The sequence below is a fragment of the Heterodontus francisci genome, chromosome 13 (assembly GCF_036365525.1).
Source record: "Heterodontus francisci isolate sHetFra1 chromosome 13, sHetFra1.hap1, whole genome shotgun sequence".
NCBI lineage: Eukaryota > Metazoa > Chordata > Chondrichthyes > Heterodontiformes > Heterodontidae > Heterodontus > Heterodontus francisci.
In genome coordinates, this window is record NC_090383.1 from 18,586,091 (window position 1) to 18,598,443 (window position 12,353).

General features: G+C 46.4%; 1 protein-coding gene across 11 annotated transcripts in view; it reads left to right on the forward strand.

The window, feature by feature from the left end:
* LOC137376257 (nesprin-1-like) overlaps window positions 1-12,353 on the forward strand; it is a 500,292-nt gene that overhangs the window by 226,040 nt on the left and 261,899 nt on the right. For 10 of the 11 annotated variants that reach the window (XM_068044441.1, XM_068044433.1, XM_068044435.1 and 7 more), the window contains 5 exons: window positions 3,472-3,608; window positions 4,825-4,996; window positions 8,057-8,239; window positions 9,358-9,501; window positions 9,923-10,078. In XM_068044441.1, the coding sequence (XP_067900542.1) occupies window positions 3,472-3,608; window positions 4,825-4,996; window positions 8,057-8,239; window positions 9,358-9,501; window positions 9,923-10,078 (792 nt within the window). The remainder of the gene's footprint in view (window positions 1-3,471; window positions 3,609-4,824; window positions 4,997-8,056; window positions 8,240-9,357; window positions 9,502-9,922; window positions 10,079-12,353) is intronic. The other variant, XM_068044440.1, reaches the window with a different exon arrangement.

Sequence of the window (12,353 nt, forward strand, 5' to 3'; positions counted from 1 at the left end):
GTTTGTTCGGGGCTCATAAAGGTCCTGTGGAGTGTGATAGGAGAGCGGAAAATCAGTAATGAAAGCAAATTAATGTCAGGTTGTTTTGACTTTGGTAATGCTAAACAACGTTAATAGGCCATAAAAATAGCTCCTTCTTGACAGATAATTGTGCACCATACACAACAATATAGTTATATATTACTGAAGGGAAACAGCTTAAACAGTTTAGACTCAGTGACAGGAATTCCATCTTTGAAAGCTGAAACTTTAGCCGTTTTCTGGGTATAACACAGTGCTGGTGAGTCATTAGACTGATGACTAACCCAGTGGCTCACAACTAACGGAAAATGCTCCACTACACTGCGAGACTTATCCAGACTAATTTCACACTCTATCTTGCGTTTAATTTTGCATAGAATGTATTTCTTTTCAAAATGTAAATAGTTTGACAATTTTAAGTGTTACTAGTTGCATTGAACAGAACTCCAGGCAGATCAAAAATAGCTCATGTTCTGCAACACACACTATCCCTCCCACACACAGTATCACTGCTATGTACAGTATCACTCCTACACACAGTATCCCTCCTACACACACTATCCCTCCCACACACAGTATCACTCCTACACACAGTATCACTCCTACAGCCACTACCCATACTACAGGCAGTATCCCTCCTACACACAGTATCAATCTTACACACCACATCACTCCTACACACATCACTGCTACACGCAGTATCCCTCCTACACGCAGTTTCACTGTTACATACAGTGGCTGGGAATCCCTCCATCGTGGGCAATTTGTGGCCCACGGAGGACCCCCACCGGTAACCAGTTTACCCCCACCCCCAGACTCCCCCTCCCCCGAGACTGCACGACCACACCACCACCCCCCTCGCTGGGGCCTGCTGGTTGGCCCCAGTGACCCTGCCTCATCTACCTCTCGTCCGGGGTTCCAGCGCTGGGCCTGGGTCTAGGGCCTCTGCAGTACTGGCGGCAGCTCTTGTGGGGGGGGGAGGGGGGTGCGGGGGTGGAATCCTCGTCTTTAAAGGGATGGGGATCCCGGCTTGTGAAACTTTGTTTCAAAAAGACTGGAGGATCGCTCCGCAGGGTGCGAAAAGGCCAAGACGGGCCCCCCCCCCCCCCCCGCCTCCACTGTTTTGCGGCCTGGCGCCGAGAGCCCCAGTTTCAGTACAAATCCAGCCCAGTATCACTCCTACACACACTATCACTATGCTACACACAGTATCATTGATACACACAGGGCTGAATTTTCGTCACAGAGGTGGGAAACAGGAGCTGGGTTTGTTTTAGGTCAGGAACCCACCTCCAGTGGGAAGCTGCTAAAAGTTAAGATTTTTGTGTGGGTAAGCCTTTAATTGGTATGGAGACGGGTTTCCTTTCCACTTGGAGTCAGTGGGGTGGGAACAGAGGCGGGCTGGATGAAGTGTGGGACTCGTTTATACTCCCACAGCAGCCATCACTGAGGCTGCTGGTTGTCCTGAGGGAGAGATCTGCGCTTTGTACCAAAGTCTTCCACTGCACCAGAGGGAGGTGAGATGTCACAGGGGAGCTGGAGGCCTGGCACCCGGGGCAGGGCAGACCCTCACTTCATTGATGCCGACCTGAATGTAATGTTACAGGCCATGAGGGAGAGGAGAGAGGTCCTCTTCCCAGAGAGTGGCAGGAGGGGACTACCTCGTCGTGCAGCAGGGCACCTCTCTGTTCAGTGTCATCTCTCTCGACCTCCTCCTCTCTCATCCGCTGCTTGTCCCCCACTGAGCTGTCTCCTTTCAGAGCCTCATTTGTCCCTCTTTGGAGGGCCATGTTATGGGGAGCTCAGCAGACCACCACAATGACCGAGACCCTTGCAGGGGGGGTATTAGAGGGTGCCACCTGACCAATTCAGGCACCAGAATCACATCTTCAGGAGCACGGTGGCCTGCTTAATGGTTATCCTATTGAGCAGGTGGCTTTGGTTATATCGTCCCTATGCCTCTGTCTGGGGCTCCCATAGAGAGGTGAATAGCCATCTCTTCAAGGGATTTCCCTTGTCCCTGAGAATCCATCCACGGAGTTTGGGGGTTGTAATGAAGATCTGAGACAGCCTGGACAATGAAGGAGTCATGGCATCTGCTTGGAAGTTGTGTGCACATATAGAGGAAGCTCTTGTTGTGGTGGGAAACCAGTTGGACAGTGTTCATGAATCTGATTGGGCAGTCACTGGGTGCCCTGATGGCCACATGGTTGCAATTGATGATGCCTTCACCTGGGGGAAGCCAGCGATAGAGGCGAAACCCAGTGCCCTCTGTCCCTGCGAGGCTGTGTCTGTCGTCAAATGAATGTGCTGTCCAGCTCTGGCAAAGAGGGCATCAGTGGCCAACGAGATGTGGTGGTGTGCAGCCGTGTGGGAGACGCCACTAAGATTTGCAGCTGATCCTCGGAAGGAGCCAGAAACGAAGACGTTCAAGGCCACAGTATCTTTGACGGCTAATGGCAGGGCATGGTGACTAATGCTGCAAGATGTGAGGTCTTCTGTGACAAGAGCACAGATGTCTGTAACCATCTGCCTGGAGGGTCGCAGTCTGCTGTGGCACTGGATATTGGTCAGCTCCAGGTAGCTCCCTCTTCGGCGGTAGATCCTGTGTTGAGGGTTTGGCTTACATTGCATTCCTCCCCCTCTTTCCTCTCCTGTGCCCGGGTTTCTGACCTTCCTGCAGAGGGTGTTGTCCCCTCATCGCCACTGGTCCCAAAATCTGACAGTCATGCCGCTGTTGCCAGCTGGAGCTTGCCTTCTGGGCAGGTGCCTGCCCGATTGTCCTTGACTGCCAATTGCCCACTGCTCTTCTGCCCCCATGATGCCAGGAGGGTGCCGGCCCTTTTCAAAGCCTGAGCGCTGAGTGCCCCACTCTCCCTGAGAAAGTGCCAAGTCCCCCTTGCCCCATTGACCCTCTTATGGGGTCAGGGTGATGCCCTGGGTCAGCCATGAATGCCTCACTAATCTTTACCTGCTAATCCGTTTCTGAAGGCATGGGTAACCTGTGCACCCCTTTAAAAAGATCAACTTTAAACTTTGACAAGCTCTTAATGAGCTTTTAAACAGCTTCATTTGGCCGCAGTTGGAAGGAGAGTGGGATTCCTGTGCCACCCACACCCATCCTGGTGATTACTGCCGGCGCCGGGAACAGCGTCTTGAAACTGACATGCCGCCCGGCGCTGGTATTTTCTGAGCCCCCCACCTCAATTCCTGACTTCAAGGGGGGGCCCTGAAAATTCAGCCCACAGGATTAATGCTGCACACAGAATCCCTGCTACACACAGAATCCCTCTTACACGCATTATCAATCCTACATACTTTTACGTACTGCACCAATTGCCATGTGACTATATGCAATGTTCTATGATTGTATTTCATGAAGAATGCATGTTATTGTAGTCTGTGGTATTCCTTTGGTAATTCAGTATATAATTATTGTTTCTGGTATAGGAAATAGAGGAAGCTGTGAAAGAGACAGAAAGCACAAGCGAATCACTGAAGGCTCAACTGAATGACCTGTGCAGATTTTCCAAGGATTTGAGCTCACATTCAGATAAAGTTTCTTCTTTAATCAAAGAATACAATAGGTAAATAGCCGATCATATTGAAACATTTTGGGAACGAAGAAGTTAATCCGTTTCATACTGAAGCCTTTTAGCCTGGGTTTATTTGGTAACATTCTCAACTGAGCCAAAACCGTACTCCAGGCATTGGAGTCCATACTCTAGGCTGAGACATTGGTGTAGTACTGAGGGAGTGCTGCACTTTTAGAGGTGCAGTTTTTTTTTCCGGAAGAAGCCTTAAACTAAGGCTTCACCTACATGATCGGCTGAACATAAAAAAATCCCATGATACTTTTCAAAAAATAGCATGGAGATATCCAGGGGGGATAAACTTTCCGTCCAGGTTTAGGTCCTCCTCAGTGGACAAATCTCCGTGACTCTTGCTTAAATTGATTCCTAAATTCTTGGCTTTTCAATCTGTGCAGCCTGTTCTAATCTAGCCAGCAGGAGTTGCCAAAGCTACAATCGAGCAAATGTGACCTTGGAGGAAAGGATAATGTTGCTGGATGCTCAGAGGCCTAAGGGGGTAACTTTCACCTTCAGCGTTTAGGTAGTTAACGGCAGAAAGGATTGCCCGCCTGCTTTTCTTTGCTCAGAGAGTGGTGAGAATGCAGAACTCCCTCCCACAAGGAGTGCATGGATACATTTATGGAGAAGCTATATAAGTACATGAAGGGAAGGGAATAGAAGGATGTGGTGATAGGGTTAGATAAAGTAAGATGGGAGGAGGCTCATGGAGCATAAACACTGCCACAGGCCGAGTTGGCTGTTTCTGTGCCGTAAAATTCTCTGCACGGTATGTGATAGAAGTCGTCCCATTAACATTTGATTGATTTTGATGGAAGCCACCCTGAAGCCTTTGGTATGAGTGGTTTTGGTCAAAAGTGCCGGACAAGTCACGGTGTGGATTGACTCACACTGGGCCGAGGCTGTCTGTAATAGCACAGTCTCCTCATGTCTTCAATGGTGGTTGGGTGTTGGGAGCTGCCTTGGTGTCACATGACACTGAAGCAAAGTTCACGGCATCAACAGTGGCCTCGGTGTTGGCCAAAGGGACACATGACTGCTACTTGGTGAGGAATATCAGAACCTCAGGTGGTGATCTTGTGCTAAAAACAGAATATTCTGGAAATCCACAGAAGCTAACGCAGCACCTGCAAAGGGAAAAGACTGGTTCCAACATTTCTGATGTATAACCCTTCATCTAACTTGTTGTCTCCTTGTTTCTTGCTCATCGCAGCCTTTGTTTGCAGACTGCAAAGTATTGTCAAAACAAGGAAAAGGCACTGGAGCAACGATTCCGTACAACTTTCAGGGAGTTCCAGCAGTGGATGATCAACACTAAAATTACTACCTGCTTTGATACACCTCAAAATATTGATGAAGCAAATGCAATCATACAGAAACTGCAGGTAAACTGCTCACAGGATGCAGTTATGACAATAATAGTGTTGAGATAAAACAGGAGAAGTGTTCAGATAAAATATTTAAAAAGGAAAACATGTACAAAAAAACAAACTAATTGAAGGGGCAGGGAGCTAGGGAGCTTCCAGCGTACTTTGCTGCTCTTGGTTTCTTGATTCCTCATCTATGTTGGGTGATAATAAGCTTGCAATAGGTTTGTATTTGAATTGAAGATACTGTAAGGTAGTGTTTGTATATGAATTGCGGATACGGTAAGGTAGTGTTTGTATTTGAATTGAAGGTACTGCAGTGTCAGGTTTGTAGTGAGGTTGTACAGACTCAAATTTGTTTGCCAAACACTTGTCCAACAATAAAATAAGAATCTCTTTACAGTTGGGGTTTTTCTGTGTGCTGAAGTTTTTTTTTTAATTAGGTAAAGTGATTAAGCCACTGGGGGGGGGGTGGGGTGGGGGTTATGTGGGGAGGGGATTCATACAATTCAACACTTGGCAGTGAATCTTCATGAGAAGAGGGTTGTCAAGCCATGTGTTCAATTCATAATGGGAGTGGGTTTGCTGGTCTCATCATTCCATGGGGAGAAAAGGTAGAATTAGCATGAAGCCTAATAGGAGGGAGGAGAGAAAGACACAACCCCCAGTCAGGAAGCACAGGGATAAAAGTGTAACAGTTAACCATAGCCCTTTATCAGAATGCGGGTGCCACTGACAAGGCTGCATTTATTGCCCTGGGAAGGTGGGGGTGAGTTTTCTCCTGGAAGCATTTGTTTAACAACTGAATGCTTGCTAGACCATTTCAGAGAGCAGTAAGAATCAATCAGGTAGGGTGGGACTGGAGTCACATGAAGGGAAGACTGGGTAAGGATGACAGGCTCTCTTCCCTGAGGGGCATTGGTGACTTAGTTGGGATTTTACAATAACTCGGCAACTTTTGTGATCACTTTTCCTGGTGCCAGCCCACATTGTGAATCCCTTGAATTAAGACACTACCTACACAATGAAATTTAAACCCCCATTATCTTGGGGGTCCAATACAGTTGTGTTGTTAATGTGACTAAGCCACAGGATGAAAGCTGCATGTTTTTTTTTACAATCCTGCAACACATTGACCTACCTTCTATACCAGCAGTCCAATCAGGGCCTCTAGGGACATGAGGCTCATCACAACAGGCAAAGCACAGCCACTGCCGTGCAATAACACCTGCCAGTTCATTCTCGGGCAGGAGGGCTGAGTCCTCTTGTCAGAATGTGGCTGTCAGGCCTGTGCAGTTGGTTTGGTGTTGTGATGGTGATTCTTGACTGCTAGTGTCAGTTTAGTTCAGTGAGCAACACTCTCACCTCTGAGTCAGACAGTCATGGGTTCAAAGCTCCACTCCACTCCAGAAACTTGAGCATGTAATCTAAGTCAGTACAGTGCAGTACTGAGGAAGTGTTGCACCGTTGGTGATGCTGTCTTTCGGATGAGTCACTAAACTGAGGCCTCGTCTGCCTATTGAGGTGGATATGAAAGAGAAAGAATGAAAGAAACACCTGTGTTTCTATAGCGCCTTTCAGGACCTCATATGTCCCAAAGTGCTTTATAACCAAGAAAGCACTTTTCAAGTGTGGTCACTGTTGTAATCTAAAAAAAGTTACAGGATCTCATGCCACTATTTGAAAAAGGATCAGAGTGCTTCCCTGGTGTCCTGGCTGATATGATCCCTTAAACAATACCACTAAAAACAACTTAATTGGTTATCTCGTTTATACATGAAATATTCTGCAAGTAAAACCCAGAAACAATTCGCTTGGTCCAACCAGTGTGTGTTGCTATTTTCCCTCCACGCATTTAGTTTTTGTGATGCCTTTCCATTGTACCTGCCTATCTATCAACCGTAATGGTAACTCATTGGATTGGAAGAACAGTGGAACATCTAGAGGATGTGATAAGATGCTATATAAATGCAAGTCCATCCTCTCTTTAACTGCACAGTCATTGTTGCTTTTGTGCTGCTGCTGTAAGTTTCAGCTTACAATGTAAACGTGACAAATTCACGGCAGCAGCTGCCTTAACAGGTTAGAGTCATAGAGTTATACAGCACAGAAACAGGCCCTTCGGCGCATCGTGTCTGTGTCGGCCATCAAGCACTTAACTATTCTAAGCCCATTTTCCAGCACTTGGCCTGTAGCCTTGTGGTTGCTCCGAGTGGAACTGGTTCCACGATGTAGACATGCCATTGGCTGGTCTTACTGACATCAGCTGTGACTCAGTAGTAGCGCTCCTGCCTCTGAGTCAGAAGACCATGGATTCGAGTCCCACTCCAGAGACTTGAGCCCATACCCCAGTCTCACAGTCCAGTGAAGTACTGAGGGAGTGCCGCAGTACTGAAAGTGCAGTCTTTTGGACTAGGTGTTAAACTGAAGCCCCATCTGTTCTCTCAGGTAGATGTAACTCACCAAAGCACTTTCGGCAGCACCTTCCAAACCCGGGACCTCTACCACCTAAAAGGACAAGGGCAGCAGATATATGGGAACATCACCACCTGCAAGTTCCCCTCCAAGCCACACACCATCCTGACTTGGAACTATATCGCCGTTCCTTCACTGTCGCAGGGTCAAAATCCTGGAACTCTCTCCCTAACAGCACTGTGGGTGTACTTTCCCCACATGGACTGCAGCGGTTCAAGAAGGCAGCTCATCACCACCTTCTTAAGGGCAATTATTGATGGGCAATAAATACTGGCCTAGCCAGGGACACCCACATCCCATGAAAGAGTGTAAAAAAAACACCACAATGCTACTTTGAAGAAGAGGAGGGGTGTTCTCCTGGTGTCCTGGCCAGAAGTTAGTCCTCAAAATTACTATAAAGATAGTAGATGATCTGGTCACTATCAGATTGATGTTTGTGGGAGCTTGCTGTGCACAAATTGGCTGCCTCCTTTCCTACATTACAACAGTGATTGCACTCCATTGGTTGTAAAACGCTGAGGAACATCCTGAGGTTGTGAGGTGCTCCATAGAAACAAGTTCTTCTTCCTCTTCTACTGATAACTGTTTTGTTTTTGCTTTTAGGATTTCCTGTCAGAAAGCGAGGCCTGTCAGAGCAAATTAAACACCCTGATTTCCAAAGGTGAGCTGCTGAGCAGGATTCTCAGCAAGGAGAAGGCCGAAGCCATACAGGCCAAAGTGTCCACTGCCAAGGAGGACTGGAAGAATCTGCTCGCAAACCTGCACCAGAAAGAAGCTGCTTTACAGGTTGGAAGTTGCTAACAACAGCTGGTTAATCAGTAACTGGGAAACTAAAGGGAGTGGATAAACCTTTGAGAGAGTAAAAAGTCTAATTGTTTAGCTCTTTCAGAGAGCTAGCACAGGCAGAAAGGGCCGAGTGACCTTTTGCACTGTAAAATTTCACGTCTCATTCGTGGTCCCCACTTCTTTCCTACCTTTTTAGTTTAATGAACACTTTCATGGACAAGGTATTGTGCAGGCTGCGAATTGAGTGCACTATATCTTTTCCTTTATTAGCCGAGGTATAGAATATAAGAGCAGGGAGGTTATGCTGGAACTCTATAACTCATTCGTTAAGCCACAGCTTGAGTACTGTGTACAGTTCTGGTCACCTCATTACAGAAAGATGTAATTGCACTAGAGAGGGTACAGAGGAGATTTACGAGGATGTTACCGGGACTGGAAAAATGCAGCCATGAGGAAAGATTGGATAGGCTGGGATTGTTCTCCTTGGAACAGAGGAGGCTGAGGGGAGATCTGATTGAAGTGTACAAAATTGTGAGGGGCCTGGATAGAGTGGATGTGAAGGGCCTGTTTACCTTAGCGGAGAGGTCAGTGACGAGGGGGCATAGATTTAAAGTGATTGGTAGAAAGATTAGAGGGAAGATGAGGAAAACATTTTTCACCCAGAGGGCGGTAGGGGTCTGAAATTCATTGCCTGAAAGGGTAGTTGAGGCAGAAACCCTCATCTCATTTAACAGGTGTCTGGATATGCACCTCAAGTGCTGTAACCTGCAGGGCTATGGACCAAATGCTGGAATGTGGGATTAGGCTGGGTGGCTCGTTTTTCAGCCGGCACGGACGCGATGGATTAAGTGGCCTCTTTCTGTGCCGTAAACTTTCTATGATTCTATATCAGAATCCCTTATCACATGACAATGTAACTACCCTCTGAATAAAGGATTATTTTCGTACGTCCCTTTTAATGTTTTTTCCAGTTATCTTGTGTTCGTGCCCTCTTGCTGATGGGTAGAACCAACCCTATTGCTGTATACCCACCATAATCTTTGGTTTAAAGGTGTCGGTTTTTAAAGGACTGCCATAATCTTTGATTTAAAGCGTCAGTGTTCTTTCTTCCCCCTCAGAACTTGCAGTCTCAGATGAAGGACTTCGAAGCTGGGGTTGGGCCTGTGCAGGAATGGCTGGTCGCCACGGAAGCAACTGTGCAAGGGAGCAGCGGTCAGCTGCCCGACCTGCTGGCGAAGAAAAACGAACAGTTTAGATTGCAGGTAGTCCGCCTTCTCACAACCAGCAGGCTGAGAATGTCCCTGAACGCAACGCATTTCACCACACGATCCATGTGATTCACAAACCTGTAGGGTGATTTCTTCAAGTGGGATGGTTATCTTTGTCATCACCTTATCATCATGTTATCCCATCACCTCCACCCTATGCTGCACAACGCATGAATAAGGACCTCCATTCAGCTTATCTAGTAACCAATGGCTTGCCTTAGCATCTGGCTGTAGAATGTGTCTCTTTCACGTTTTTAACAAGTAGCTACGCACGCCAGCTGCTTTTAATGTGCTTTGTTTTCAGTTCCTCGCATGGTAGAATTAGTTGATACTCTCCATGTGCCTCGCTCCTGCCAAATACAATGCGCACTGTAACATGTGTTTTGTTTTTTGCGAACCCGCTTGTGCCTTCCAGTCTGTCCTAGAGGATATAGCCTGCCGCGAGCCCCAGCTAAACAAACTGAAAGAGAAAGCTCGGCACCTTTGGGAAGAGCAAGCGTCTAACAAAAGCTTTATGCACAGAGTGTCTCAGCTGTCCGCTTGGTATTTAGCCTTAAATAACTTAGCCAAGGTAAGGCCCAGAAGTGAATGTGTTCTGCTGGAAAATCAAAACCAATGGAATGTGTAACTTTCTAAAAGAAAAACTTTGCAACAGATTCTCTGATCTTCCTCTGTTGTTCTGTGACTTTGCTTATAGTGAGCGACCAGAATGTCATTTTCTCAAAAAACACATGTCGTGAAATTCCCTGGTGTGGTTGTACTTATGAGATTTATTTATTCATTGAAACCCCTCTCCTCCCCCTCCCATACTGGAAAACCCAGTATAAGTACAACATGGATGGAGTGCTATGATCAGGGAACGTGTCTCAGGTTATGAAGTTTCTGTCTCCTCACTCTCCACTGCTGCCCCTCAGCTGTTAATGATCTCTTCAAGTTATTAGCACCATGAAGCACGGCCCGTGAGCAACAGCTCTGAATGACTGAAGTACAGGGGATGAGAAGATCTGTGAGAAACGTATGTGAAGCTCGAGAGCATTCGGAGTCACTTGTTATCCAAGGAGATGATTCATTATCACCTGGTTTTGGTATCAATTGGTTTCGCTGTGTCGAGAAACGTTCACATTAGACAATATTTTAAGAGTGAACTGGATATGTAATAATGTAATAAACTGCGCTAATAAGCATTAGCAAAATTAGCACTTTAGTCAATTAGATGCAGTCTAGGAGAAACACAAAGAAAGAAAGACTTGCATTTCCATAGCGCCTCTCATGTTTTCAGGACATCCCGAAGTGCTCTATAGCCAGTCTTTGAAGTTTAGTCACTTTTGTAATGAAGGAAACGTGGCAGCCAATTTGCATGCAGCAAGCTCCCACAAACAGCGATGTGATAGAAACATAGAAAATAGGAGCAGGAGTAGGCCATTCAGCCCTTCGGGCCTGCTGCATTCAAAAAAGATCATGGCTGATCATCTAATTCAGTACCCTGTTCCCACTTTCTCCCCGTATCCCTTGATCCCTTTGGGATTAAGAAATATATCTATCTCCTTCTTGAATATATTTAATGACTTGGCCTCCACTGCCTTCTGCGGTAGAGAATTCCACAGGTTCACCACCCTCTGAGTGAAGAAATTTCTCCTCATCTCAGTTCTAAATGGCATACTCCGTATTTTGAGACTGTGACCCCCGGTTCTGGACTCCCCAGCCATCGGGAACATCCTCCCTGCATCTAGCCTGTCTAGTCATGTTAGAATTTCATAGGTTTCTATGAGATCCCCTCCCATTCTTCTAAACTCGAGTGAATATAGGCCTAGTCAACCCAATCTCTCCTCATACGTCAATCCTGCCATCCCAGCAATCAGCCTAGTAAATCTTCTTTGCATTTCCTCCATGGTAAGAACATCCTCAGATAAGGAGACCAAAACTGCACACAATACTCCAGATGTGGTCTCACTAAGGCCCTGTATAACTGCAGTAAGACATCCTTGCTCCTGTACTCAAATCCTCTTGCAATGAAGGCCAACATACCATTCGCCTTCCTGACTGCTTGCTGCACCTGAATGCTTGCTTTCAGCGACTGGTGTACAAGGACACCCAGGTCTTGTTGCACCTCCCCCTTTCCCAATCTATCACCATTCAGATAATAATCTGCTGTTCTGTTTTTACAACCAAAGTGGATAATCTCACATTTATCCACGTTATACTGCAGCTGCCATGCATTTGCCCAGTCATCCAACTTGTCCAAATCAAATTGGAGTCTCTTTGCATCCTCCTCATAGCTCACATTCCCCCCCCCAGCTTTGTGTCGTCTGCAAACTTGGAAATGTTACATTTAGTTCCCTCACCCAAGCCATTAATATATATTATGAATAGCTGGGGCCCAAGCACTGTTCCCTGTGGTATCCCACTAGTCACTGCCTGCCACCTGGAAAAAGACTCGTTTATTCCTACTCTCTGTTTCCTGTCTGTCAACCAATCCTCAATCCATGCCAGTATATTACCCCCAATCCCATGTGCTTTAATTTTGCACACTAACCTCTTATCAAAAGCCTTCTGAAAATCCAAAAACACCACATCCACTGCTTCTCCCTTATCTATTCTATAGTTACATCCTCAAAAAACTCCAGTCGATTTGTTAAGCATGATTTTCCTTTTGTAAACCCACGCTGACTTTGTCCAATCCCGTTTATGCTTTCCAGGTGTTCTGCTATCACTTCCTTTATAATAGACTCTAGCATTTTCCCCACTACTGATATAAGGCTAACTGGTCTGTAATTCCCTGTTTTTTCTCTCCCTCTTTTTTTAAATAGTGGGGTTATATTTGCCACCTTCCAATCTGTAGGAACTGC